The sequence below is a fragment of the Cyprinus carpio genome, chromosome B18 (genome assembly GCF_018340385.1).
Source record: "Cyprinus carpio isolate SPL01 chromosome B18, ASM1834038v1, whole genome shotgun sequence".
Classification (NCBI taxonomy): Eukaryota; Metazoa; Chordata; class Actinopteri; order Cypriniformes; family Cyprinidae; genus Cyprinus; species Cyprinus carpio.
The window spans coordinates 10,516,541-10,529,772 of NC_056614.1; the positions used below are offsets into that span (position 1 = coordinate 10,516,541).

General features: G+C 39.7%; 1 protein-coding gene across 1 annotated transcript in view; it reads left to right on the top strand.

The window, feature by feature from the left end:
• Nucleotides 1–13,232, top strand: part of LOC109102924 (neprilysin-like) — a 46,723-nt gene that overhangs the window by 13,547 nt on the left and 19,944 nt on the right. Inside the window, exons 3-5 of the mRNA XM_042743794.1 lie at nucleotides 935–970; nucleotides 1,130–1,291; nucleotides 12,836–12,916. Coding sequence (XP_042599728.1) covers nucleotides 935–970; nucleotides 1,130–1,291; nucleotides 12,836–12,916 — 279 coding nt within the window. The remainder of the gene's footprint in view (nucleotides 1–934; nucleotides 971–1,129; nucleotides 1,292–12,835; nucleotides 12,917–13,232) is intronic.

Below are 13,232 nucleotides of genomic sequence, written 5' to 3' on the forward strand. Positions count from 1 at the left end.
ATATACCAAAACAACAATACAGATAAATAATCAGCAATATTTACCTACACACAAAGCATATTACACAGGGAGTTATAACACAAATTATTAATTATAGCACTAATTATTAATGACAGATATTCTTTTCCCAAAGGAAACATTCATACAACAAAACTGTATCACAAAGATGATACACAGAAAAAAAAAAGTGTGTTGGATTTACATTAATAAAATTAGTGTAAAGCACATTATAAAAATTTTCACAAATTTTGCTAATTTTATATTGCCAACAAAATCACAGTGAGTAGGTATGTATTGTAAATATTTAATACATTGCCATACCTCACTAAGAATGTTTTGTTTTAACCAGACGACTGTTGGTAAGTGAAAACATATTTAGATTCTCTGGTTATTTTCCCAGGGCAGTATTGAATCAAGCTGGTACATACTGGTGTTCCCTAAAATAATATCTACTCCGTAATATGGTTGGTTACCCATGTAAGCCCCTTTCCCTCATTAGGCCTCTGAGCAGCAGATGGTGCTTAAAGGGACTCACTGCAGCTTGCCTTTCACACCCTGATCATCTGCCATTAATGTGTTGGATAAATGTTTAAACAGCAAAGGCAGATAGAATGCTGAAATACAGAGATGATCTCCACATGCTCTTCCTCTTAGCCACGGGGGTCTGGATAGGAGGGCAGGGCGGTAGGGACTAAGGTCAGAGAGTGGATCCCTTTTGAATCTTAGTTCAGTGAGAGATTCTTATAAATAATACTGTATGTCAATGGATACAGTAGATCTAAAATGTATAGAGAGCATTTTCTGTGGAGATGTAACTCAACCCACCACAGAGAAATAATTTTTAAATAACAGTTTGATTTATTATTTAATAAATTATTAATAGTGTTCATTTGCTCCTGACCTCTGATGCCTTGTGATTCTTTTTCCTTTGTAGATGGAGTCTGCATAACAGCTGACTGCACACAGTCAGGTAAAGATATTTCACAACATAGTGCAAATAATTAATCATGTAATGTCTGAAAGTCAACTGATAGCCTTCCTTGCACACATATTAAAGATTTTTTACATTACATTTTTTTTTGCATTGTCATAAAGCTCATACATTAAAAAATATTCTCTGGCATTGTAGCATCCCGTCTCATTGAGAACATGGATCCCACAGTGAATCCCTGTGACAACTTCTACCAGTATGCCTGTGGTGGCTGGCTAAAGAAGAACATCATACCTGAGACCAGTTCACGTTACAGTACCTTTGACATTCTCAGAGATGAACTGGAGGTGGTACTCAAAGGTAGAATGACACTACTATGGGCTGTAGGGCTAGTTATCAGCAACTAAAAAGATGCATGCATTTAATCCAAAGGCAATAAGACTAATAAAAAAAAAGAAAAAAAGCCATACACGCCAGGCCACGTCTCCCACTAAGTTCATGACACAATATTGTAATGTGGCTTTGTTGTTAGACCTGCTTCCTGTATCCTACCTACATAGACAGTTGTTTACTAAGGTAGCAGACTAACCAATTTAGAATGCTCTACATAGGCAGCAACTCATGGGGTGAAGTGAAATTGATTTCTGTAGAGTTTGACATTAACATGTACTTTAATGATCACAAAAATACGGAGCTCCAGACATGACATACTGGGAAATACTGGGATATTTTGTTTTCCTCCTGTGTGCCATGTGTGGGGCTCCGCACGCACACACACACGTTTGTTTTTGTTAATTGTGGGGACATTCCATAGGCATAATGGTTTTTATACTTTACAAACTGTATGTGCTATTGCCCTACACCAACCCTACACCTAACCCTACCCCTTACAGGAAACTTTGTGCATTTTTACTTTTTCAAAAAACTCATTTTGTATGGTTTAGAAGCGTTTTGAAAAATGGGGACATGGGTTATGTCCTCATAAGTCACCCTCTCCTTGTAATACCTGTGTCATACCCATGTCATTATACAAAGTTGTGTCCTGATATGTCACAAAAACATGCACACACACACAAAACAGCACACACACATATTTTAATATTGATTCCAGTCTATTTATTTATACAGTATCTTATAGAATAAATTAATATATAAAATATATGTTTTCAATTTAATTACACACTATATTTCAGTATGAGTTTAGATAGAGCCGCTTGGCAAAAAAAAAAAGAAAAAAAAAGCTGCAACTAAAAACAGGTAGAATCCACTGAATCTACAATGTAGTTGTGTCTGATGTGAGCTATTTTAAGCTCAGTGAGACTCTGCCTTAGGCTCTGACGTTGAAATTTATAGCTGTAAAGCTAAAATGCCTCTTGTTTCTTTTAACACAGTAGTGCAACCTGTCTGACAAATACAATTTCATCTGTAAATGCTGACAGCACTGTAGTGTGTCTTGAGGGATGGAGAGAGCACTGATGTTATACTGCAGGGTTGTACAGGATGTAGACTGATGATGTGGGAATGGCTCTGGGGTGATCGGAGGATTCAGTTTGAGGGCCCTCAGCTCCGGGAGCCATGAGACCTCAGCTGTCTGACCAAGAACAAAGAGCTTATTAACCCCAGCATGGGCACTGATTTACAGGGACAATTTCAGATCAGCCCCTTGAGGTCAAGAGATGTTTTGGGGGGGTGTAGATGAGGAAGCATGTGTGCTAATTATCATGCTCCAGGAGGTGGAAGGAGGAAGGTTTAACATGATAAACGCAGGAGGTTTGACTGGAGAGGTTAGGGGCTGTAGGGAGCTGTGCACAGACAGAGGATTGTGGATGTTTTGTGGAGTTCAATTTAAGAGGTATTTGTGTACAGATTGGGGGCTGTAGGGAGCTGTGCACAGACAGAGGATTGTGGATGTTTTGTAGTGCTTGTCAAAACATGTTCGCTCAGTGCTTTTTTTTTTTTTTTTACAACCCCTCTCTCTGTGCCACCTTTTAAAAATTAATGATCTATTACAATCAGCCTTTTCTTCATGAGCTTTTAATTCAGAGTGGTAATGAGTTTTTTGATTTACAGCAAAATCAACAAGGACGTGCTTCATTTTTCATTTATTATCGCCTTGATGAGAATTTCTATGACTTTTCTCAGCTTATTTTACGTTTAATTAATTGAAAATCGTTGCTAATCAATGAACAAACACTGAGGGTGAAATAAAAATAACCATCAATGAGTAGTGAGGATTGTGTCTTCCACAGAGAAATCTAAATCCCCTCATTAGCATTTTTCAGTGTGCTGAGCTTTTGAGGGATGAAAGGAAATGCTGATTGGAAAATAAGAGTCTATTTAGAGATTTGATTAGACTTTTATGCAAATGCAGTGTTGATGAAATTAGTGTTCAGGGCCTATTCTTCAGTTTCCCAACCTCACTTTTGTATTTCAGCTGTTGGGACTTTGAGAGATGGGTTTAATTTGTGGAATAAATGCTTATGGGACCATGGTCACTACGGGACACAGTCCATTCTTATATTTACATTAGCATTCAGCCATAATGGTTTTTAGTAGTTCAGAGTCAAATGATTACATTTAGTCTTCGCCAATTGTAAATATGTTGTCACATACATGATTATACAACTTCTATTTGCATAAAAGCATAAGGAGCAACACACACTTTCACTTGCTGCATAGCTATTGTGTGTATAGTAAGTTGTGCCATAAAAGCCTCTACAAACTTATGTTGAAAACACTTTAAAGGGTACCTATTATGCAAAATTCACTTTTACATGTTGTTTGAACATAAATGTGTGCTGGCAGTGTGTGTACACAACCACCTTATAATGATAAAATCTTTTAATCTCTATAAATCACGAGCAGTGTCTCAGAGCTTACTGATCTCAGATTCAGTAAAGTGTGACATCACACTTTACCTGCCCCACCCACAATAGCTGATCGACACAGCCGTATTAGATTAGATTAGATTAGATTAGATTAGATTAGATTCAACTTTATTGTCATTATGCACAGTACAAGTACAGAGCTAATGAAATGCAGTTAGCATCTAACCAGAAGTGCAAGAATATAGTGTTTTATATACATAAAAGTGCAGAGTAAGTGAAGCTATGATTTACACAATGTACAGTGGGGTTGCTATATACAGTATTGAGCAGAGTATATACAGAATATAAATAGGAATGCAGTGTAGGATTGTATGTACATTATGAACAGAGCAATGTAGGATTATATATACACATTATGAACAGCAGCAATGTGAGAACAGTGGTAATAAATACAGTTGGATGAATGTGCAAAAGTATTGTTAAAATGAATTCTATTTAAAATAACAGTAGTGCAATTAATAATTTATAGAATAGTTTACAGTGCGATAACTAGAACAGTGTGCAATCTGTGCAAAATATGAGTAGTGCAAATACATATATGTAAAGTACTTTGACCAGTGCAGTAATAAAGTAGGTGCAGGTTAGATTGGTGGTGTGGCGTTCAGAAGGGTCACGGCCTCGGGGAAGAAGCTCTTCCTGAGCCTGTTAGTTCGAGAGCGTAGGCTCCTGTAACGTCTGCCGGATGGAAGGAGAGTGAAAAGTCCATGGTTAGGGTGAGAGGCATCCTTGATGATGTTTCTTGCCCTGCTCAGACAGCGCTTTTGATAGATGTTCTCAATGGAAGTTAACTGGGTGCCGGTGATCCGTTGAGCAGTTTTCACCACTCGCTGGAGTGCTTTGTGGTCAGATGCGGAGCAATTGCTGTACCATACTGAGATGCAGTTTGTGAGTATACTCTCAATGGTACAGCGGTAGAATTCCACAAGGATCCTGGGACTCAGGTGAACTTTCTTAAGGCTCCGTAAGAAGTAAAGGTGCTGCTGTGCCTTTTTGACCAGGGTGGAGGTGTTTAGGGACCAGGTGAGGTCATCAGAGATGTGGATGCCAGTGGAATTGAAACTTGACACACGATTGTGTAATTTTTCGTTGATGTAGATGGGTGTGTGTGCATGACTCCTAGTCCGCTTGAAGTCCACAATGATCTCCTTTGTCTTCTGGGTGTTTAGTTCTAGATTGTTGGTGGCACACCACACAGCCAGGTGCTGCACCTCATCCCTGTAGGCTGACTCATCATCATCTTTGATCAGACCTACCACCGTGGTGTCATCTGCAAATTTGATTATGGTGTTGGAGCCATAAACAGGAACGCAGTCATGGGTGAAAAGGGAGTACAGGAGAGGGCTCAGTACGCAGCCCTGTGGCACGCCGGTGTTCAGGGTGATGATGGAGGAGGAGAGGTTATCTAATTTAACAGACTGAGGTCTGTTAGTCAAAAATCAGCCTTTCAAAGCACTTGGCAATGATGGGGGTGAGTGCAACAGGACGGAAGTCGTTAGGGACCGAGGCAGAGGAGTGCTTCGGTACTGGTACGATGGTGGAGGTTTTGAAGATAGTGGGGACAGTTGTTTGGGCCAGGGACAGATTGAAAATGTCTGTGAAGACCTCAGCCAGTTGCTCCGCACAAGCTTTAAGCACACGACCAGGTATTCCGTCAGGTCCAGCTGCCTTCCATGCATTCACCTTACGCAGAGTGGAGTAAACAGCTGAGGTGGAGAGTGTGAGGGGCAGTTCACTGGGTTGATGCTCAGCTTTGAGTGAGATTGCCTTATTATTTTTATCAAAACGAGCATAAAAGTGATTGAGCTCGTCAGGGAGGGAGGCAGAGCTGGAGGGGGGCACAGTGTTAGGTGGTTTGTAATCTGTGATGGATTGTATGCCTTGCCACATACGCCGGGGGTCTGAAGAATTGAAGTGTTCTTCAATCATCTGTTTATGTGCGAGTTTGGCCTGGCAGATACCCTTCCTCAGGATGGCTCTGGCTGAGCTTTAAGCCTCCCGGTCTCCAGACCTGAAGGCTGCATCTCTTGCTTTGAGCAGAAGGCGAACCTCTCTGTTCATCCAGGGCTTCTGATTGGGGAAAATTTTAATTTTTTTTGTGTGTGGTCACTCTGCCCACACATCTGTTGATGTGCTCCAAGACAGAGTTGGTGTAAGTGTCAATGTTAATCTGAGAGTCTGTGGTGGCCTGGGCAGCAAACTCACTCCAGTCTGTGTGCTGGAATTGATGTTGAAGAGTGGAGTCAGCACCTTCCAGCCAGATTTTAACAGTTCTTATTGTAGGTTTCACACATTTGATGACTGGGGTGTACTTGGGGAGCAGGAACAAAGAGAGGTGGTCAGACTGACCCAGGTGGGGGAGGGGTGTGACTTTGTAGGCATCAGTCACATTAGTATAAACGTGGTCCAATGTTTTATGTCCCCTTGTAGTGCAGGAGACATTCTGATGAAATTTAAGGAGAACAGATCTTAAAGTGCAGTGATTGAAGTCCCCAGGAACAATAAAGGCTCCATCCGTGTGCAGGGTTTGTAATTTGCTAATAGCAGCACAAAGTTCTTTCATAGCCACGTTAGCATTAGCGTCCGGAGGTACATAAACTGCAGCACCAACAATGCAAGTAAACTCACGTGGTAGATATGGCCTGCACTTGATAATCAGGAACTCCAGATCAGCAGAGCAGTAGGTATCAACAATGACAGAGTCTATGCACCATGATTTGTTTACATAAATGCATACTCCACCACCCTTGTTTTTACCAGAGGTTGCTGCTACTCTGTCAGCCCTGAAGAAAGAGCGTCCATCCATATGCACCACGCTGTTTGGGACATCGTTGCAGAGCCATGTTTCAGTGAAAAACATAACATTACAGTCCATAAGCCATTTCTGTGTGAGGGTCCAGATCTTTAGTTCATCCATCTTGTTCATCAGAGACCGTACATTGGCAAGGAAGATGCTGGGCAGAGCTGGTCGATGTGGATTTAGCCTTAGCTTAGCACGCAGCCCACCACGCTTTCCCTGTCTTTGTTTACGGTCTCGACGCCTACGCTGAGCACTGCCGGTCGGTGCGAATGATCCGCTTGTCCGCGGTGATCTCAGTAGCTCCGGCGGGAGTTCGCTGAAGTCGAAAGGATGGTCTAAAACTACCTTGGAACACCGTTTGTTGATGTCCAAAAGTGACTGTTTACTATAGCTGTAGTTCGCATAACTGAATTGCGCGAACACAAATGAAATAACCAGGTAAAGTAACACTATTATCCGAAATCTGGTAAGACGCTGAGCCTCGCGATGTGTTCGCGCCGCCATCTTGGTCTCAAGTAAGACCACCCGTAATTAGCCGTTTATCTTCACGCCAGAGCATTTAAAAGCAGCATTAATGTAAGAAATGTCTTCTTATTAGAGCTATAGAAGTTGTTCAGTCCAGAGTAGTGAGTGATTTTCTGCTTTTATTTTATTGCTTGGGTCATATTAACATTGTAGACCCAAACAGCAGTAAGTATAGGTACTATATTATGCTGCTGTCACTTAATACACCGATCTAATATAGACATTTTATTTATTTCCCAGCTGTTTAACTTTAGAGACATAACCGACTGTGTTTTTGTAACTAAAGCGTGTTTTTAACATAAACTTGTGCGTAAAAAAAAAAACCTTTTTGTACTCAAATGTGTGTGACAGCTGCTCTCTGTTTTTGTGCTTCAGATGTATGCGTCCAGAAAAACGTATATCAGAAATTTAAACTGATTTGGCTTTAAAACGTTTGATTTCAGCACGATATACATGATAATCAAAACCAAACAGATGTTTTTTGGCAGAGATCTGAGATACGAGCTAAAATTGCACAGCCCTGTTCTGGGAAAGAGGGTGGGGCGCAGCAGCTCATTTGCATTTAAAGAGAAATGGACTAAAATGGCCTGTTTCTGCTTCCACTCAAAATAGGCATTTTCAAAATTATATAATAAATGATCTGTGGGGTATAATAGGTGCCCTTTTTTATTGTATTTATTTATGTTATGAGTGTTTTTATTGAATAATATTAAGATGCTTTTTTTTTATTTATTCGTGATGTAAGGTAGGGGTCTTGATCAGCCTGAAGGGGTTTATTCTGTGAGAAAAACCAGCTGGATGTACATTATCCCGCTTATTACACAGCTACTTGTTTTAAAACCTTACCAGTTTGATAGTTCTCTTATAATCCATTACAGCGTGCAAAACAATCGTAGCAAAATGGCAGCAGCTGGGTTTGTATGAAACGAGAGCGAGTCCACGATACCAGGATGACATAATTGAACAATTGTACACCATTTTGAATCCAGTTTTAATATTTTATTAGCTAAACAAATGCAAAGCTTCCACCAAGAAAAAAAAAATAGTTCAAGCAAGAGTACCGCGCCGACTGCTGTTACCCGGATGAGCCTGTGTGATTAGCTTTTACAGGTGGTTATCCAGGTATAAAATACCTCAGAATGTCACAACTGACCAATCAGAATCAAGTATTCCACAGAGCCGAGTCTGTTGTCTCAATAATGAAAGCACTGAACCTTCACATTAGTTAAATCTGATGGGGCCACAGAGAAACATGTTCCATTTCACTCTTGGTGCAGACTTTGATCACTTCTATTTAATATGACTTTAATTTAATGATCCTCATGCTTGGCACCAAAAAGTAAGCTTATATTAAACCTTCCACTAAGAACATACACAAAAGAATATGTTGAATTTAATTCGACTCCATTTTATTCTACACAACCTATTAGCTGTTTATCTAAGCAGCTTTTGGCATAAATAACCACTGTCTTCCATCTTCAGCACCAAGCTTCACATACTTGTGGCATTAATTCAGTACCTTATTACAGTAAATGTGGCTATTTACCCTGGATGATGTTCAAATGATTTATCTGGCCAGGGGGTATTTTCTGTCCCTGGTTGAGAAGCATGTTTTTTGCTCAGGTGTGAGGAGTTGCAAAACACCATATAAACTTCAGTATGTGAGTCAGCAGAACCGCCAGAAATAGACAGAGTTACAGTTTAATCCAAAACTTATAGAGAGCATTTTTAACTGGCTTATAGGAAGATAAAGAAAGAGGAAATGGAAAGAAAAAGATGAATCATGCATGAAAAGAAAACAGAGGATCCTGTAATCAGGGATATTTTGCCATCACAGAAAATGGAAGATAAATTTACTACATTATGAATCTTAATGTCTAAATCTTAACATGTCTCTAGCAGACTTAGCCCTCTGTGATAGGCTGAGAGAGGCATAATCCAGATCAAGCTGACAGAAAATGGGTTATAAATACGAGAAGCTTTCTGAACAGGGCCAGCAGAATACTCATGAATATACATGCAGGAGATGCTCGAGGGAAGGGCTGTTTCCTGCCGGGACAGAGTGGGCTTTGTCAAGAGATGTGGGTCAGATAAGTCTACTAATCTCAATATCAAAAAGTAACTTTCAGTGGAGCTGTATACAAGCTTTTGTGGTCATTCCATTAAGAGAGAGAGAGGGAGAGAGAGAGAGAGAAAAAACACCCAACAGTAGGTTGGCTTTGATATAGATACATCTGTTTTCATTTATTTCCACTTCAATGGGTGTGTTTGGAAATTCAGTGCTGTTTTAGGATTTTTTTTTACATTTATAATTTGTGTTCCACAAATTATGGCTTGCAAAAACAAAGAATATAAAAACATTTTATTGCTGGTTAAAGTACTGTTTGGTCTAACTAATGACTAAATCTGTGGTGTATTTAGTCAGTAGTCTGGAAAATTTACTAAATAGTTGTGAGAGAATTCCACAAGATAGGGAGTTGACTCTAAATATTAAAATATAAAATATAAAATATCCCTATAACTGAATCAGATGCTGAAAAAAGTAGTTGGCACAATATAGACACTATAGCTCTATAGGCTGGTCAATGATACAACTCTTTCAAGGCTTTCTGAAACAAGCATTTCGTCTGTAAATTAGCTCTACATATGAAGAGTTTGCTTCCAAAATGCTATAAATCCATTAATGAATGAAGCAAGCATTGACAGGGATGCTGGAAGTACATACGTAACCTGGAGACGTTCCCCTTCAGGAACTCGAGCTGCATCGGAAAACGCTATGGGAACGAGAATGCCCACGCTGCCAGACTTGCAAATCCCTGCCTAGTGTGGAAGAGGACAACTAAGGTGAGAGAAAAGGGAGCCAGGAGTGGCTAAATTAGGCGGGGCCCACCGTCCCGAAGGCCAGCTTCTGGAGGAGTGAGCCTTGACCCCCAAAGGAGAGGGGAGATCAGAGGACTCAAGGCTATGGAATAGCATCCTGATCCACCACTTAGCATAAGCTTCTCTGGCCGGAGGCCTCGGCCTTAGCGCACCGTGGAGGAAATGTGTAACTAGGGGTTGTCTTCCCACTGAATGGCCACAGAGAGGGGCGTGGTAGGCCGCAATGGCCACCAGGTAGACCTTCAGGGTGGAGTGGGTTAACCATATGGATAATTGGGCCTGCAGGAACTCCAGGACTGTACCAACCAGGCAGTCAACTGGGTCGAGCTGGCGGTCTCTGCACCAAGAAATGAAAAGTTTGAATGAAAAGAACCGGAACCATGAGCAATTTCTAAGTTTCGGTTCCGAAAATGGTTCTGGTGCAACACGTGACCAAGCGCTGTGAGCAGCCTTGCGCTGGTGTTCTGATGATTCGGCATTTCCCTTTGATAACTGTGCACGTCGTTTTGTCTGACTGTACATGTACCGGCAGCGCGCAGCACCTGCTGACACTAAATTACATTATATTTGTCCCATATTGTCATTAATATACATATTGACTTCAACTTGGACCACTAAATAAATAGACAATAGACTGCTATTGTTATGTAAGTATGAGGGTTAAATTATTTAGTGTACAGGTCATTTCAAGAGTGATAAACAAAGTGATAGAAAATATTTTTTTTCATGCAATTTAAATGTTAAAAAATGTGGAAACCACTCATTGCATTACACCATCTCCTGACTGCATTATTATTTGTAAAATAGGGGCTTTATGGAGTGTGTGTATACATGGTTATACTGTAATGATAACAGTTTATATTTCATTAATTTAGGGAAATGAACAAGTGTCTTAGCCCTCAAGGTACTATTTGGCCGACCAGCTTATTCCTGCTTGAAAAGCAAAATGTTATTGATAGTGTAAAAAACATCAACTTTGAAGCACATGCTGATTGATGGACTAGCATTACTCAACATTACTTACTGCCTTCCAGCAACACTACATTCACTGAAGGTAAAATAGTAAAAAACATAATAATAGTTAATTTAAACCGGAACCGGAAAATTTCTAACGATTCCCAACCCTAGTCCCCACCCAACATATAGCATGGGCAGGGAGGAACACAGTCTGAACACTGCCTGCTCGCCCAAATAATTCTTTTGACTGAAGCTTGACTTAATGGACCTTATAAGTGGACAAACAACACTAAATAAGACTCACAAACAGATAGCGACTGACACACACACAGAGCGCTTGCTGAATGACAAAAAGCTGATGCCATTTCCACCTCACATGCTTTTATAGCTTCCTGGTCGCTACATCAGCCACTTATGACGTCTCGCCCTTCCATTGGACTGATTATACATGTGATTCAGAGCGTGGTCTCTCTGAAGGCGTTCCCATAGCGTTTCCCGACGCAGCTCGAGTTCCTTTTTTTTTTTTTTTTTTCAAAAATGCAATAAATCCATTGAATCATTGAAACTATTGAAAATACACAACATGGTTAATCCACATATGACAGCCTCTGAAATTCGACAATACTAATCTTATATACAAGCACTGGACTAAAAATACATTCAGTCATTCATTGCTCCCAAAATGAATTCAAAGGGTCATCTTGTTAATGCTATAAATTAATTACAGCAATAATAAAAAATAAAAAAAATAATCATGAACAACAATGTCACATTAGACCACAGAAATTTCCCTTACATTCAATTTCCAAAAGTGCATTCATCTTTGCCATGTTACATTCATTTAGTTCACTAGTGCTATACGCTGTATTAACAAAAACATAAATGGCATTAATAAAAACACTTACACTGACAAGCTACACAATATCGCGTTCATAATCTAATGCGACTCATCTGCGATTATGAATGGATATTGCACAGCTTGTCAGTGATCTACAGCTCTGTGTATCCATCTGAACACACGTGATGGAGATTTACTATTAATCACAGAACCAGCTTTACTAACGAGATGCGCATGAAAATCACATGCGATTTATTGTGCAGTCTTAAGTTTGTTTGTTGATCACAAAGTACAAAGTAAATGAGGAAAACAAAGATGCCGGGTGTATTCAAAGTGCCGCAATTAGAGTGCGTGGAATGGTGAACTGTGATTGGTTGAGCGGATATTTCGCATTCTGCAGAGAAAGGACAGTGGCAGTTGGAAAGAAAGGGAGAAACATGACAGAAAAACTCTTTAAAAATTAAAAATTTACTTTACAGTACCGACCAGATATAATACTGATTTTGGCGGAAACTCAGTTTTAAAAAAAAATGCCATTTAAAATGGGGTTCATGTTTTGGAACCAAACTCTTCATATAATGTAAAAGAAAAAAAGTAAGTCATCTGCACATGTCAGATGGATGGAGAAAAAGAGTGACTAAGATGAAGTGACAGAGTTTTGAAGCTGTAGGGGTTCGTGCCACATGGCCCCCAGGCGGTCTCTAATCCAATCACTCACACATGATCTGTGCCCTTTCACAGGAAACACTGGGACACAAGCACTAATTAAAACAAAATCTAAACACAAGTACTGCAAACAGGATATACGAGATTCAAAGCAACAGCTGGGCCATTTACTGAAGGAGAGGTAGACAGGAGCAAAGTAGTCACAAAAGCATGATGTATGAGGATTTCGTTTGGGAGTATGTTTAGCTACTCTCTATGATGGTGATTCACAACTGACATTTGAGATCCATTTCCAACACATTCTGTTATACTGTCCAACAAATGCAATGAAACTTTATATTATTGTACTATAGGAGTGCTGGAGAGAGAAGAGAGTAGAAGCAGTAGCTCACTGACCAAAGCCAAAGTTCTCTACAGGTCCTGCACTAATGAGAGTGAGTATTGATTGAATGAAGAAGGTTTAAAGGGATAATTCACCCAAAAATGAAAATTCTGTCATTAATTACTAGGGGTGGGAGAAAAAAATAAATTCTCTGATGCATCGTGATTCTCTCTTCAACGATTCTGAAATATTCTGTAAACTTTCGGGCACTTAAAAAACACTTATTTTAAATAAGTAATTGTTTTAAAAAATGGCCTGCTGTGCTTATACTGTATAATAAAAAAAGGTTAATTTTGCACAAAATAAATTTGATATAAAATTTATATAAAAATGTAGCCATGTGCAGTAATATTGAAAACTGAGAATGC